Source organism: Eurytemora carolleeae, unplaced genomic scaffold (assembly GCF_000591075.1).
Source record: "Eurytemora carolleeae unplaced genomic scaffold, Eaff_2.0 scaffold863, whole genome shotgun sequence".
Classification (NCBI taxonomy): domain Eukaryota; kingdom Metazoa; phylum Arthropoda; class Copepoda; order Calanoida; family Temoridae; genus Eurytemora; species Eurytemora carolleeae.
The window spans coordinates 100,795-114,477 of NW_019396787.1; the positions used below are offsets into that span (position 1 = coordinate 100,795).

Consider the following 13,683-nt stretch of genomic DNA (forward strand, 5'->3'; position numbering starts at 1 on the left):
TATCCTGTACCCTGTACCCTGTACCCTGTACCCTGTACTCTGTACCCTGTACTCTGTACCCTGAACCCTGTACTCCTATATATCTAATTATCTATCTGTCTATCTATCTATCTATCCTATCTTCCAACATTATTTAGAGGCTCTACATAGAGGCTGTATGACTGGAGTCAGCTGATCATAAATAGTCCTGGAGGCCTAGATTGGCTCTACTTCATGAAGCTGACAATATTATTCAATATTCACTATTCAAAATATATTCTTATAGTTTAATAGCTATTATATGTGTAAAAACCATCTCCATAACATAAACTAAAAATCTGCTAAAAATAGAAGAATGTCTGAAGGGAAGAACTGGGTTTTCTTGATAACGGAACAGCATAGATACCAGGGATTATCTTATAAATCAGATATAATTGTTATCTCAGGTAGGATCAAAACACTTTTCCTTAATTGAAACAATAAGGTTTTATATTTTGCAGTGTAATTTTTGCGCATTTACGGAGTTCGCTAGCTTGAGACAGTTCACATGACGTGACTTTAATTTTGCAGAAAAATCGAATAGACATACAATTATTGGATTCTCAATCTTAGCATGCCTAGATAATGGGCCATCATAAAACTTTTTAACAATAAAGACCTTGAAAACCACTATTTGTTTTTATTTACTGGATGAATTGAAGATAATGTCGTGTTTTTATTTTAAAACGAGATAATTTCCAGTTTCCTTATATTTCTCTCAATAAAACTGCAAGCCACTTTTAAAGAGAAACTGTATTTAATATTTATTATAGAAAACATGATTCAATCTCTGTACAAGTCTTGGATCTCTTTAAATTACTTAAAATGTTTGAGGATTAGATATTGAGAGTCAGCTTAGTAATTAATAAATAAATGTTTAAGGTTAGATGCTGGGGGTCAGCTTAATATTAATAAATGAATGTTTAAGGTTAGATGCTAGGGGTCAGCTTAATATTAATAAATGAATGTTTAAGGTTGGATGCTGGGGGTCAGCTTAATATTAATAAATAAATGTTTAAGGTTAGACACTGGGGGTCAGCTTAATATTAATAAATGAATGTTTAAGGTTAGATGCTGGGGGTCAGCTTAATATTAATAAATAAATGTTTAAGGTTAGATACTGGGGGTCAGCTTTGTAATTAATAAATCAATGTTTAAGGGTAAGATGCTGGGGGTCTGCTTAGTAATTAATAAATAAATGTTTAAGGCTAGATACTAGGGGTGCAGCTTAATATTAATAAATGAATGTTTAAGGTTAGATGCTAGGGGTCAGCTTAATATTAATAAATGAATGTTTAAGGGTTAGATGTTGGGGGTCAGCTTAAAATTAATAAATGAATGTTTAAGGGTTAGATGCTGGGGGTCAGCTTATTATTAATAAATGAATGTTTAAGGTTAGATGCTGGGGGTCAGCTTAATGTAAATAAATACATGTTTAAGGCTTAAATGCTGGGGGTCAGATTAGTATTGATAAATGAACGTTTAAGGTTAAATGCTGGGGGTCAGGTTAGTATTAATAAATAAATATTTAAGGTTAGCTGCTGGGGGTCAGCTTAATATTAATAAATAAATGTTTAAACTTTAAGGGTTAGATGCTGAGGTCAGCTTAATATAAAAAATTAATGTTTTAGGGTTAGATGCTGGGGGTCAGCTTAACATAAAAAATAATGTTTAAGGGTTAGATGCTGGTGACAGGCAGGCCTTAGAGCAGAAATATAATGGGTTTGATCCCCCCTGTTTGTTGGACAGCTCAGATGGCAGGTTAGTAAGTAATTCTCTGAAATTTTTCCAAAGCTTGACATCTTATTTTAAACTTTTATTTCGGTTTCGAGGATTTTTTTTCTAATGAAGACGACATTGTTATATTTTTCAGTAGTGTTCTAAAATCCAGCGTCAGCCGTGAAAACAAGTTGTAAGCGAAATATCAATTTTTAAAAAAATCAAAAATATTATGAAATATCAACTATATACGAGTGCGTCAAAAAATTATCGATGATTATTGGGTGTAACATCTCAATGATCTGTTTGGAATTAAATTGATTTTTTAAGATCTGATTCGAATGTTGCAACTTTTGAACTTTCTGAATTTGTATGAGTCGTTTTTAACAATTTTCTCTTTATAGACGCAACAGATAGAAGTAAGATTAGTAGCGATCTCCATTGACAATATTCCGCTGTAAGCCTATACCCCCTTTCATTTTTCGCGAACACTCCCTTTAAGTATTTACACAATGTTGTTGTCTTCTTATTCCACACTTTTCTAGTTCTCATTGTACATATGTACTATAAATCATTATAAAGACATTTACAAACAAAAATGTTTCCCTTTTTTATATTTCTTGATAAACATAATTTGACCTGATAATAATTCTGAGGTCTAAATAACAATAGGGGAATTAGTTAGGGGCGGCTTTATATGTTTTGAATATATTATTATTGCTAATCTAAATCTAACAATTCGGCAAATAATCAAAGTTGAATGATTACATAGTTTACCTTTAATGTTGCTCATGGATAAATGTATAGTTTGATACTTAAAGAAATAAAAAACCCAGTTAGAAAAAGCATTTTTATGACATCATAGATAACGAACAAAACTTTAAACTGCATTTTCATATGTTTTTAAGCAAACCTTCATTTCTGCACACAATAAGCATTGAATTGTTTCAAACATCCACTTTTTCACTTTGACCCATTTCAAAATTTTATAAATGGTTTATATAATTTTTTTAAAGGTTTGTGTTAAAAGGAAATAGTTACAATCATATAGATGTTATGAACTCTCTTATCTCCAGGTATTACATACATTGAAAAGGATTAAAACAAACTAAAGTAAAAGGAATTTTACGTTTCCAAGGGCACTTAGATTCAGCCTGCTTATAAAATGGCTCATCAATTTTTAAGATAGGGTCGACTTTGAAGTGTTGCAACGCCTTGGGCTTTGATTTTACCATTCTAATTCTCTTTTACTTTTCTGCAGTCATTTTCATGTACATTTTAACACTATAAACTAGTTGCTAGTTTTGGTTTTATTGAAGTAATTGACAAAATTCCCATCGATTTTTGCTTGAGAGATTGAGACCATTAAATCACAGTGAGGGGTTAAGACCAATTTTGCCAAAAAAACATCCAGAGCGTAGCCAGGGATGTTTTGTAGGCAAAATTGGCCAAGGGAACAAATGGTGAAGTAAAAAGTTTAATGTTATTCAAAAGGTGGTTCAAAAAATTACAGGGACAGACATCATTAGTTATTGATTCAGGGTTTATCGTTTAGCAGCGGAATAGAGTATTTTTGTAATTTAAGTTTATTTGTTCAGACGAGGGTACAGTATTGAATATAATCCACAGCAGCGTAATATCCCCAGCTTACAAAGCAAAGACGACAAGTAAGTATAATTTTTCATGAAATTCAAATGTATTTACAATGAAAACCAGAAAAAGCCGAAATCATTGAACAATTGCTGTGTCAGCTCTTTAGTCTTCTTCCTATTCCAGAGTTTTCTTTAGTGGTAGGCGATTATATCAATATAATGAAGACGAATTATTATTTGAGTTTTAATTATTAACAAGCTTTTTTTCGAATGAAAAGTTTACAAGTAAAAAAAAGAGAATCTTTTATAATTACCAGCTTCTCTTTGTTTCCATGTTGGTGCATGTATCCTGCAAATATTCAGAAGCTTGATATAAATCAAAATTTAAATCGAAAGTCGTGTTTATTATATTGATATAATCGTCTACCACCGTAGTTTTTCATGTTTTCAGAATTTTTTTTACATTTAAAAGATTTATAAAGACCTAAATTACACTTTAGGTCTTTGTTTAAATATAATAAAAACTTTTGAAAACTGATCAGATGGACAGATTGTAAAATCGACTTGAATTATACAATTAATTCTGAAAATTCAAAGCTAAAAATAAGTATGTTATTGATTGTTTATAGATCCCAAAATTAAAAGATTTTTTATAGATCCTAAAATTTAAAGATTTTTTATAGTCCCTGTAATTAAAAGATTTTTATAGTCCCCAAAAATAAAAAGATTTTTTATAGTCCTTAAAATCCAAAAAATGTATAGTCCCTAAAATCAAAAGATTTTTTACAGTCCCTAAAATTAAAAGATTTTTTATAGTCCCTAAAACTAAAAGTGCCAAAAGATCGGGATTATGAACAACCAACACAAATGTTCCCAATCCCAGCTCTGGGTTCTCAGTCCTGATTCTGATCTTTTATCTAATTAAAATAAAACTAGTAATGAACATATCTTTATCCGACTTAATTTGTTCTTAAACATTTTTAATATGAAAGTAACTGTCTCTCAAGGTTTTCCATGATGTACCATTTGAGTAAGCCCATACGATTAAGAAGACAGGAAACTGTTGCATCTTTTGGATCCTCCTCCATGTTGGGTAATATATTATAATTAATCGTCAATTTAAAATTAAAGTTAAAAATAAAATATTTCAAAATGTTGATGGAGTGTCATCAAGAACCATATGTCTTATACAAAAATATAATTACGATTATATCCCTGTTCAATGAACAGTGTTCTTCATACAGCTGCGAGGCATATATTTGATCAAAACCAAGCATGATTTAAATAATAGTTATAGTTGATTTAAAAACTGATAAGAGATGATTTGATTATTGATTGAAAATAAATATTAATCAAAAATAAATATTACTAAATTTCAGATGAACCTGACCTGGCAAAGAAGACTGAAGAAATGAAATTAAAATAGAAAATAGAAATTAGAGAGTAGTAAAAATTATCTTTTATTTTTAATTTTAATTGCGTAATCATTCCTTTTTAATGTTTCAAACAACAAGCTTTATGTCGCAGCTTTTTTTTGTAAATTTTAAATTGGGTTGAAATTATAATTATTTGCAACTACTGTACAGGGAAGTTAAAAGAATTCCCAAGACCAATTTGTCTAAAAAATAGCCAGAGCGCAGGGAGGGACGTTTTGTAGACAAAATTGGTCAAGGAAACCCGTGGTTAAGTAAAATTTTAAATTTTCCGAAAAAGCAGTTGTAAATAATTATAAGTTAAACCCAATTTAACTGTCCAAAGGGAGGTTAAGTAACTTAACCTCCCACTGTTGGGGGAATTATAGGTCGGTAATGTTGGTCAAGAGGCGGTAAATTAAATAAATGAAATTTAAATATTTAAAGCAAGGGGTAAAATTAAAAAATGGCTCAGTGCTGTGCTATGATTTATTATCAGGGCATCATAAATAATAAGGCATGTTTATGCATATATATATGCTTTAAAAGATATCATTTCTACATATATTTTTATTTTATGTACGCTTGATTCTTATTATCCTACATACAGCGGAACCCTTAAAACTGTGGAATTGGAAAACTCGAGAAATGATTTTGAATATTCTAATGAAAATGAAACGATTCAATTTCGCAGTGACAACAGACCCATTTCACTTTCAAACTACTCGAAATTTCGTCTTTATAGTCTGCAATTTTAAGGGTCCCGCTGTATCATTACTACCAAAGATACTCATTGATAAACTGTAGAAATCTAGAAATTGTAATTGTAATTAATTTACTGTCCATGTATGTGTTTGTTATTATTAAAGTGTTATTGTTAAATCCATTGTTTTTGAAGAAGACGACATTCTTTTGAATGTAAAAACGTAAAAGTCAGGCTAAATATTGTTATATACTCAATAAACATCATGAACAAATTCAATAAATTTAGCCACTCAAAACTCAAAACATTAATCAACAGTTTAGAAAAACTGGATAAACCACACTGAACTAGACAGAAGGAGAAGGTCAAATGTTTGCGACATTACCAATATTTAAAACCTCGAATCTCATATAGTTTTGATTTTACGGCCAAGTTGAGGAATCTTCATGAGAAACAAACCTCAAGAACTGAAGAGGATCAACCCACATGGAAATCTATTTTCCAAAAATGTTGAACAAACACCGAATTTTAAGATAAAAAAATTTATCCGGTTACTTTTCGAAGTTCATTTAGGCTACAAACTTGGTTTTACCATTTTGAATCCCTTGGGGGTTTTAATCCCTTGGAAGTTTTAATTCCTTGGGGGTTTTAATCCCTTGGAAGTTTTAATTCCTTGGGGGTTTTAATCCCTTGGGGTTTTAATCCCTTGAGTTTAATCCCTTGGGGGTTTTAATCCCTTGGGTTTAATACCTTGGGGGTTTTAATCCATTGGGGATTTAAATTTTAATCCCATGGGGGTTTAAATTTCCATTGATTTAAATTTTTCTGCGAGTAAATGATGTTGTTGACGGAAAACAGCAACACGCTAGACAAATCAGGAAAATAGGCCGGTTAGGATTCTGGTGGGGGATGTCAATTATCCCCAGACAATTCTTTCCCGATAGGCCGCTCAAAATACACACAACAGAGTAACCCCGTCTCAGAAATTCGATAACAAAATCTTTATTTCCTAAAAAAAAAAATATTTTAAGCTCCGTCGGAGGAGGACAATGGAATTTGCGGGCTGAAAATTTGGTTTGGCTGTCTCCGACAGGAGATTCCAGTAGAAGACGACATTTTATAGAGGTTTTGAAATTAATGGTTAACAGATGTATGTTCACGTTTCTATATATAGTTTGCTTCTTAGATTAATTTTGTGTCAAAACGGCTGAACCGACTGGGCCTATTTTTGTGTGGCGACTCATCTATTGGTTTTTGACTGGTCGAAATAGCAACATGTTGCCTTTTACAAATGTTGATTTTCTGATATTTGTAATTCCATCTTTTTAAACTGAGAATTCAAAAAAAGATTTGTTTATTTATGATTTTGTAATTCCAGTAGTCCAAGAAAACCTTCGTTTAAAATGGTGCGATGAAAAGATGGCGGCTCATGAATGAACAGTAAAAAGGTAAAATTGTTACCAGAATATAATGCAAAGTGCCCTAACATCCTAGTTTTGTATACAGCAGGAACCTTGTTAGGGTGTTAACTTACTGGATGTTTTTTTAGCGACATTTGTTAATTTTTTTCCATTTACGCAACCGAAAAATGGAAACTGTAATAATGCAAAACTTCACATGAAAAAAAGAGAAATTTTATCGTTACAAATTTGTCATTTGAAATTTTAAAAGTTAACAGAGAGTATCAATAATAAAACGTGTAAATCAAGGTGTACCAACTTTTATAGAAATAGGTATAACAACTTGAGTCTTATAGTCGTCTTCCCATTCCACTTTTTATTCGGTCCCTTAGTACGTTTTTTGTGAGACGAGCTGTTTATATGACTTTTTACTTGTGTATAATGAAGTGCAGAAGTAAACACGAATAAAGGATAGGAAAGAAAGAGGGAAGAGAAAGCGTGGGCTTTCTCTCCAGGAAGTTTAGGATTCAGGATTCAGGACAGAGAAATCGACCGACAGCTGTGAAATCTACACTGCTCAGTTTTAATCTTTTAGGCTATATGTATACTTTTAACTAAAGCAGCATATACAGTTTTATACGCAAAAACGAAAGCTTTTTTTCTGCATACATATAATCGCCTAGCTTATACAATTTTTAAATGATTCAATGTTTGAAATTTTGTCGGCATATACATTTTGAATGAAAAGGTATAAATAAACAAATCCGTAAGTTTAAAGATTGTTGAATTATATACCAAAACACGTTAGATTTCAAATAATGAAACCGTCTCACTCTGGTTAGTCCGGGGTGATTTGCAATCGTATATTGGTGTAGCGTTCTTTTATAGTAATGGAGATATTTTAAATTCAAATATTTCGGCACTTTTACTTGAAAGGAATAGTACTATTCATTGCATTACAATTTGGATTGCTCCGCTAGTCTGTTTCTTTCTGGTGAAATTCATTGAAAATGGATTTTTATCAGTGTGTAGCAAAACCACAACTTTTTCAAACTTAAGGAAAATTGGCTTATTTTATCATTTACTTCTTAAAAGTTAAAGCTGATAACAATGTATGTCTAGGGATAAAAAAATGTAATTACCGAGGAAAATATTAAAGGCTATATGCGATGTGACATTTTAAAGTTTTACCCAATCTTGAAACTTGATGTTTAAGTATTCATAGAAGTCCAAATTTATGTCGTTTCTCATGGCCTGGTTATTTACTTTAATCCTCGAGACTTACGAAACTTAGGCTCTGAGCCATTGCCTAGGAAGTAAAGCAGAAGTCAAAGTTTAACATATCAAAATTTCAAAATGTAACAATTCTAAACATTAGAATTGCTCGGTTAGCCCACTTTTCACTAAAATATGTCTATTTGCTCTTAGTTTTTGTATTTTACAGATGTATTTATTACAATGAAGATGGGTGAGTCGGAGTCTACGGAAACCTTTGTAAAATCTAGAAACAGAAATTCAATGCACATAGAAGATAGGTAAATATTAACCAATGAATATAGAAGATAGGTAAATAGTAACCAATGCATATAGAAGATATGTAAATATTAACCAATGTAAATAGAAGACAGGTAAATATTAACCAATGTATATAGAAAATAGGTAAATATTAACCAATGTATATAGAAAATAGGTAAATATTAACCAATGTATATAGAAGATAGGTAAATATCAACCAATGTATATTGAAGATAGGTAAATATTAACCAATACATATAGAAGATAGGTAAGTATCAACCAATGTATGTAGAAGATAGGTAAATATCAACCAATGCATATAGAAGGTAGGTAAATATTAACCATGTATATAGAAAATGGCAAATATTAACCAATGTATATAGAGGATAGGCAAATATCAACCAATATATATAGAAGATAGGTAAATAACAACCAATGCATACAGAAGGTAGGTAAATATTAACCAATACATATAGAAGATAGGTAAATATTAATCAATGTTTATAGAAGATAGGTATATATTAACCAATATATATTATAGGTAAGCGAAAAAAGTTAACAACTGATTATTACTAATTTGTTGTACTATTTTTGCACCACTTAAAGTTATTCCGAAAATTTGTTTAGACCTTTACGAGTTCGAATAGTGCTAGCTGGTGCTGAAGGTGTAGGGAAATCATGTATTATAAAACGGTAAGATAAAGAAAGGAAATAATGACGTCCTCGCTCTTATTTTTAGTTAGATTTTTATAATTTGTATTTGATAAACCTTTGTAAATGTTTGAGGTAATATTGGCCGAGATACGTCAATGAAATAGATGGAGAACCAGAAAACTCTAGGTTAGGAAGACGACTTTTAGACCCAAGTTTAGACTTTAAAAAGCAGATCGTACATAGAGGCAGCAAGTGTGTTTGATAAAAACAGATCCATTTCATTTCATGTGGGAATTAATAACTTACTAGTAAAACTGTTTTATTTGTAAAAGCATCAAATACACTAAAGTACTGCTTTAATGTCGTCTTCCTATTCCACAGTTTTCTCTGGTTCTTCCTGTAGTTAAAGATTAGCTGAGACAACGATTATTCCGCTCTTCCGGTTCTTTTATCTTTTCATTCAGAAATTAAATTGCAAACTTGCTTGGTTGGTGATTATATCTATATAATAAAGACGACTTTCGATTTAAATTTTGATTCATGTCAAGGTTTTAAACAGCATAATACAGAAAACAAGAAAAATATATTTTAAGGCAAAAAAACTATTTATTAAATTTTTGCTAGTTACTGTGAAAAGAGGTTTGTTGGAAAATATCTTCCTACAATCGGAATAGATTACGGAGCTACCAGGATTTATGTTGACAGATCACAGGTAATATTACGGAGCTACCAGGATTTATGTTGACAGATCACAGGTAATAGATTACGGAGCTACCAGGATTTATGTTGACAGATCACAGGTAATAGATTACGGAGCTACCAGGATTTATGTTGACAGATCACAGGTAATAAAGAATGGACAAACTTCCGGTAACCTTAGTCCACAGACTAGATATAAATAAACAGAGTGCTAATCAGCTTTCACAGGCCGGGCTAACTAGACCTTATATAGTCGTACTGGCACGACATACTTATTGCACAACAGGTTTTTGACTGCCATCTAATGCTCTGTAGTTGCATGTAATCAATGGTTAAGTTCTACAATATATAAAGAAACACTGTAACTTTTTACATAACACATAACGCATACAATTTATAAATTTTTTTAAAGTTTTGTATTTCGTATCCAAAGGATCCTTAAATATCCCTGAAGATAATTCATTAATATGCAAAAGAAAATTGAAAATTTGCAAACATCAAATATTTAAAGTAAAAAATAGGCGAAAAAAGAAATTGCGCGGAATATGATAAATTATATATTTTAAAAACTGTCTTATTAAACTTTAAATATACTAATTTAATACTTAAATTAAATTAAATGTATCTTCATTTTCGAAAATATGGTAATATTTCTAAAAATATAAATTTTTTTCTAAAAGTATTTTGTTCAGGTTAGCGTTCATATTTTCGACACAAGTGGACAAGATATCTTCCGAGGTTAAATATAAGATTTATCGATACAAGAAAAAAAGTCGCCTTTAATTGAAATAGTTTTACTTTCCAAAGAAACTGAACAATCTTTTCCCTATATCTTGGCAACCTGGGGGCGTAAGCCTGTGATTTTTTAAATTTTAACAATTTTATCTAACTTATGTCTTATTCATAAATAGTACGATATCAGGCCGTAATGATATATCATAATAATTTTGAATTATGAGGCAATTACTTCGTTTGAAACGGCTTTGTAATTTTCAATTTCTAGTAAAATTCAGCCGCGGCATTGCCCATAGAAACTCAAAATCTACCAATATTTGGCATATATAGACCTCCTGCGCCGAATTGATTAGTTTACGGAATTTACGAATGTGACATTCATTATTTTTGAAGCAACTTGCCCAATATGCACTTAAAAAGTTTCCCATTTTCATTCATCCAAAGTTGGTACTCCGACAAACTTTGATGAACATTTTGAATTTCTTAAAGTTTGAGGTTAAATATTCTTTTTCAATCTTTACTCATAACATTTCATTTTAAATTAATAGTTGTGCTTTGTTAATTGTTATGGACCAATTCCTCCGTTGAAATTATAATATTTGATATTTAAATGATAATCTGATAATCTAATGTTTAAAGAAGTTCGAAATGAATTCTACCGCGAAGCCCATGGTGTTCTTCTTGTAATGGGTAATTAGGACTATTAAAATATTATTTTTTTAAATAAAATTTTTTTTAAACAATAAAGGCCCATTGCATAAACATTAGCTAAAAGATGAATTTCAATTTTTGTCGATTTCTTTCTAAAATTAAAACTAAAACTATGTATGTTGATGTTTCCTGTTTAGGCATGACTAAAAGATCAAGTTTCCTGTTTAGACATGACTAAAAGATCAAGTTTCCTGTTTAGACATGACAGCAAGATCAAGTTTTGATTATCTCAACGACTTGATTACAGAAATTAGATCCGAGGTAAATTGTTGTGAACTACCGTAAACTTTTGTATACTGCCATAAACAAAAAACAACGGAATGGGAAGACGACATTATACAGATAACCACAAAACTCTGGAATAGGAAGTCGACTTTTAGACTCAACTTATGACTTTAATTAGTCAAATGAATATAAGGCACAGCAATTGTGCATTGTAAACACACCCATTTCAATTAATAAGTGATTTTATAACTTCTGTTTTGTCTTAATGTCGTCTTCCTATTCTGCAGTTTTCTGGTTATCAATATAACAATACTAAAGTTTATTTGATGTTGTTACAAAGCAAATAGTTTCACTAGGCACTTATAAATCACTAATTTTGTGAAATGGGTCTGTTTACACTGCACAATGGCTGTGTCTTATGTTCATTGGCCTTTTTAAAGTTACAACAACTTAATTCTTAAAGTCGTCTTACTATTCCAGGGTTTTCCGGTTTTCACTGTATCAAACCATTTTTAAAATCAAGCTTTTTATTTTTTTTATTTTAAAGAATAGACTGTATGCAAATGTTAATAGGGCATATGCCTGAACAAATAAAAAAATGATCAAGTTTTGAAGGTCTGTCATTTTGAATAGTGAAAAAAGGAAAACCTTTTAGAACTTGCAAATTTAAAATTTGTTGACTGTATTTCTCTGACCTAGACCAGAACTTATATTTCTGATTTAAAAAGGCAGTTTAGTTAAACCTCCTTGTTATAGACTAATTTATCTCCATAAAAAAGTTCCTCGTATGTTTACTGTATATACTGCATCATTGCATGAGGTTTGCTGCTCAATAAATTCTTATAAAAGGAAAGAAAGGTTCAACTTAGGGTCATTTGACTAACCGAGAACTGGATTTTTCCTTTCTTTTAAAAAAGAATAAAAAGCATGCAGCATACTTCCTGCAATGTTGTGAATACACTGCACTGAGCTTCCTTATAGAGAGGTAAATTATCCCAGAGGAAAGTTTGACTGCTTTTTAAATCAGAAAAACTTCTGAGGAAGAATGGTTTTGGGCCGCGAGAACTAAAGATTTTTAAGGAGCCTCTTGATTTGAAAAATAATATTTATTTTGTATGATCTTGATTATAGTTCAAACTTGTATTTAAGTTGTGCCTTGAGGGTCGAGGAACCGAGAACATCGTCTTCTTTCTGGCAGCAAACAAGGCAGATGTAGATCCTGCAGGGTACAGGCTTAATTCACTAAATGTTGACCTGCTTATCTACCTGTATACTTACCAGTCTATCTATCTACCTATCTATCTACCTATCTATCTATCTATCTACCTGTCTATCTACCTGTCTATCTACCTGTCTATATACCTATAAGTCTCTCTACCTGTCTATCTACCTGTATATCTACCTGTCTATCTACCCGTCTATATACCTGTATATCTACCTGTCTATCTACCCGTCTATATACCTGTCTATCTACCTGTCTATCTACTTGTTTATCTATCTGTATTTCAACCTGTTAATCTACCTGTCTATCTACCTTGATATAAATATAAATATCTACCTATCTAACTACTTATCTACCGATCCACCTGTCTAAATATCTACACATCAACCTATCTACTGTAGATTTGAAGTAGATGAGCTTGAATGTAAACTCTCTACACATCAACCTATCTACTGTAGGTTTGAGGTAGATAAGCTTGAATGTATACTATCTACACATCAACCTATCTACTGTAGGTTTGAAGTAGATGAGCTTGAATGTAAACTCTGGGCTGAACTATATGGATTCCCGTACTATACAACCTCGGCCAATACGGGGGCGGGTATCACTGATATGTTTCAGGTCAGTAGTGTTCCATCAACGATTCACTTCTTAAATCTAAATTTTAAAACGAGCAGAAAGACATAAAATATAGAAAGCCTGGATGAAGAAAGAAAGCTTTTTGCTAAACCCGAAAAGATCAAAAAGATTTCCGAACAAAGTAATCAAAACTGTGTCAAGAAAAATAAAATGTTTTCAGGCATTTTTCTCTAAAATCGTCAAACTTGCCGAATCAGGAAATGGAACTAAAACCCCTCGCTCTGGAAAACGTCAGGTATCTAACAAGTTTTTAATTAAAATGTTTTTTTGCCCCAAAAGTTAAGATGTTTTAAAAAAAATGTATAGGATTTAAATTTTAATTTAATTTAATGGTTAGAAAGTATAAGCCGATGGTATTAACTGATAAAACAGATTTTTTATTTCAAGATTNACATTTTAAGCTCTTCTGGTGGTTTATGATTACGAGGAAGGTTAGTTT

The 13,683-nt window shown here is 31.2% G+C and overlaps 2 protein-coding genes across 2 annotated transcripts; both read left to right on the forward strand.

Annotated features, from left to right (window-relative positions):
- The first annotated feature begins 243 nt into the window (after positions 1-243).
- On the forward strand, positions 244-5,742 carry LOC111708693 (uncharacterized). The gene is made up of 6 exons (XM_023482138.1): positions 244-425; positions 1,695-1,779; positions 2,754-2,813; positions 3,336-3,404; positions 4,337-4,422; positions 4,709-5,742. The coding sequence occupies exons 1-6, from the start codon at positions 335-337 to the stop codon at positions 4,753-4,755; spliced, it is 438 nt and encodes a 145-aa protein (XP_023337906.1). The 5' UTR covers positions 244-334; the 3' UTR covers positions 4,756-5,742.
- A 2,544-nt stretch (positions 5,743-8,286) lies between these two features.
- LOC111708699 (dnaJ homolog subfamily C member 27) lies at positions 8,287-13,644 on the forward strand. The gene is made up of 10 exons (XM_023482160.1): positions 8,287-8,379; positions 8,987-9,052; positions 9,638-9,725; positions 10,405-10,450; positions 11,087-11,137; positions 11,358-11,419; positions 12,533-12,609; positions 13,121-13,226; positions 13,405-13,490; positions 13,632-13,644. Exons 1-10 carry the CDS (start codon positions 8,303-8,305, stop codon positions 13,642-13,644), a joined length of 672 nt encoding a protein of 223 aa, XP_023337928.1. The 5' UTR covers positions 8,287-8,302.
- Positions 13,645-13,683: the final 39 nt, after the last annotated feature.

Excerpts from the sequence above, each read along its gene's own strand:
- LOC111708693 (XM_023482138.1), top strand. The coding sequence starts at position 335 with ATGTCTGAAGGGAAGAACTGGGTTTTCTTGATAACGGAACAGCATAGA. Across the intron at positions 426-1,694 it reads AGATATAATTGTTATCTCAG|GGTTAGATGCTGGTGACAGG; the intron begins GTAGGATCAAAA and ends ATAATGTTTAAG. Across the intron at positions 2,814-3,335 it reads ATGAACTCTCTTATCTCCAG|ACGAGGGTACAGTATTGAAT; the intron begins GTATTACATACA and ends TTATTTGTTCAG.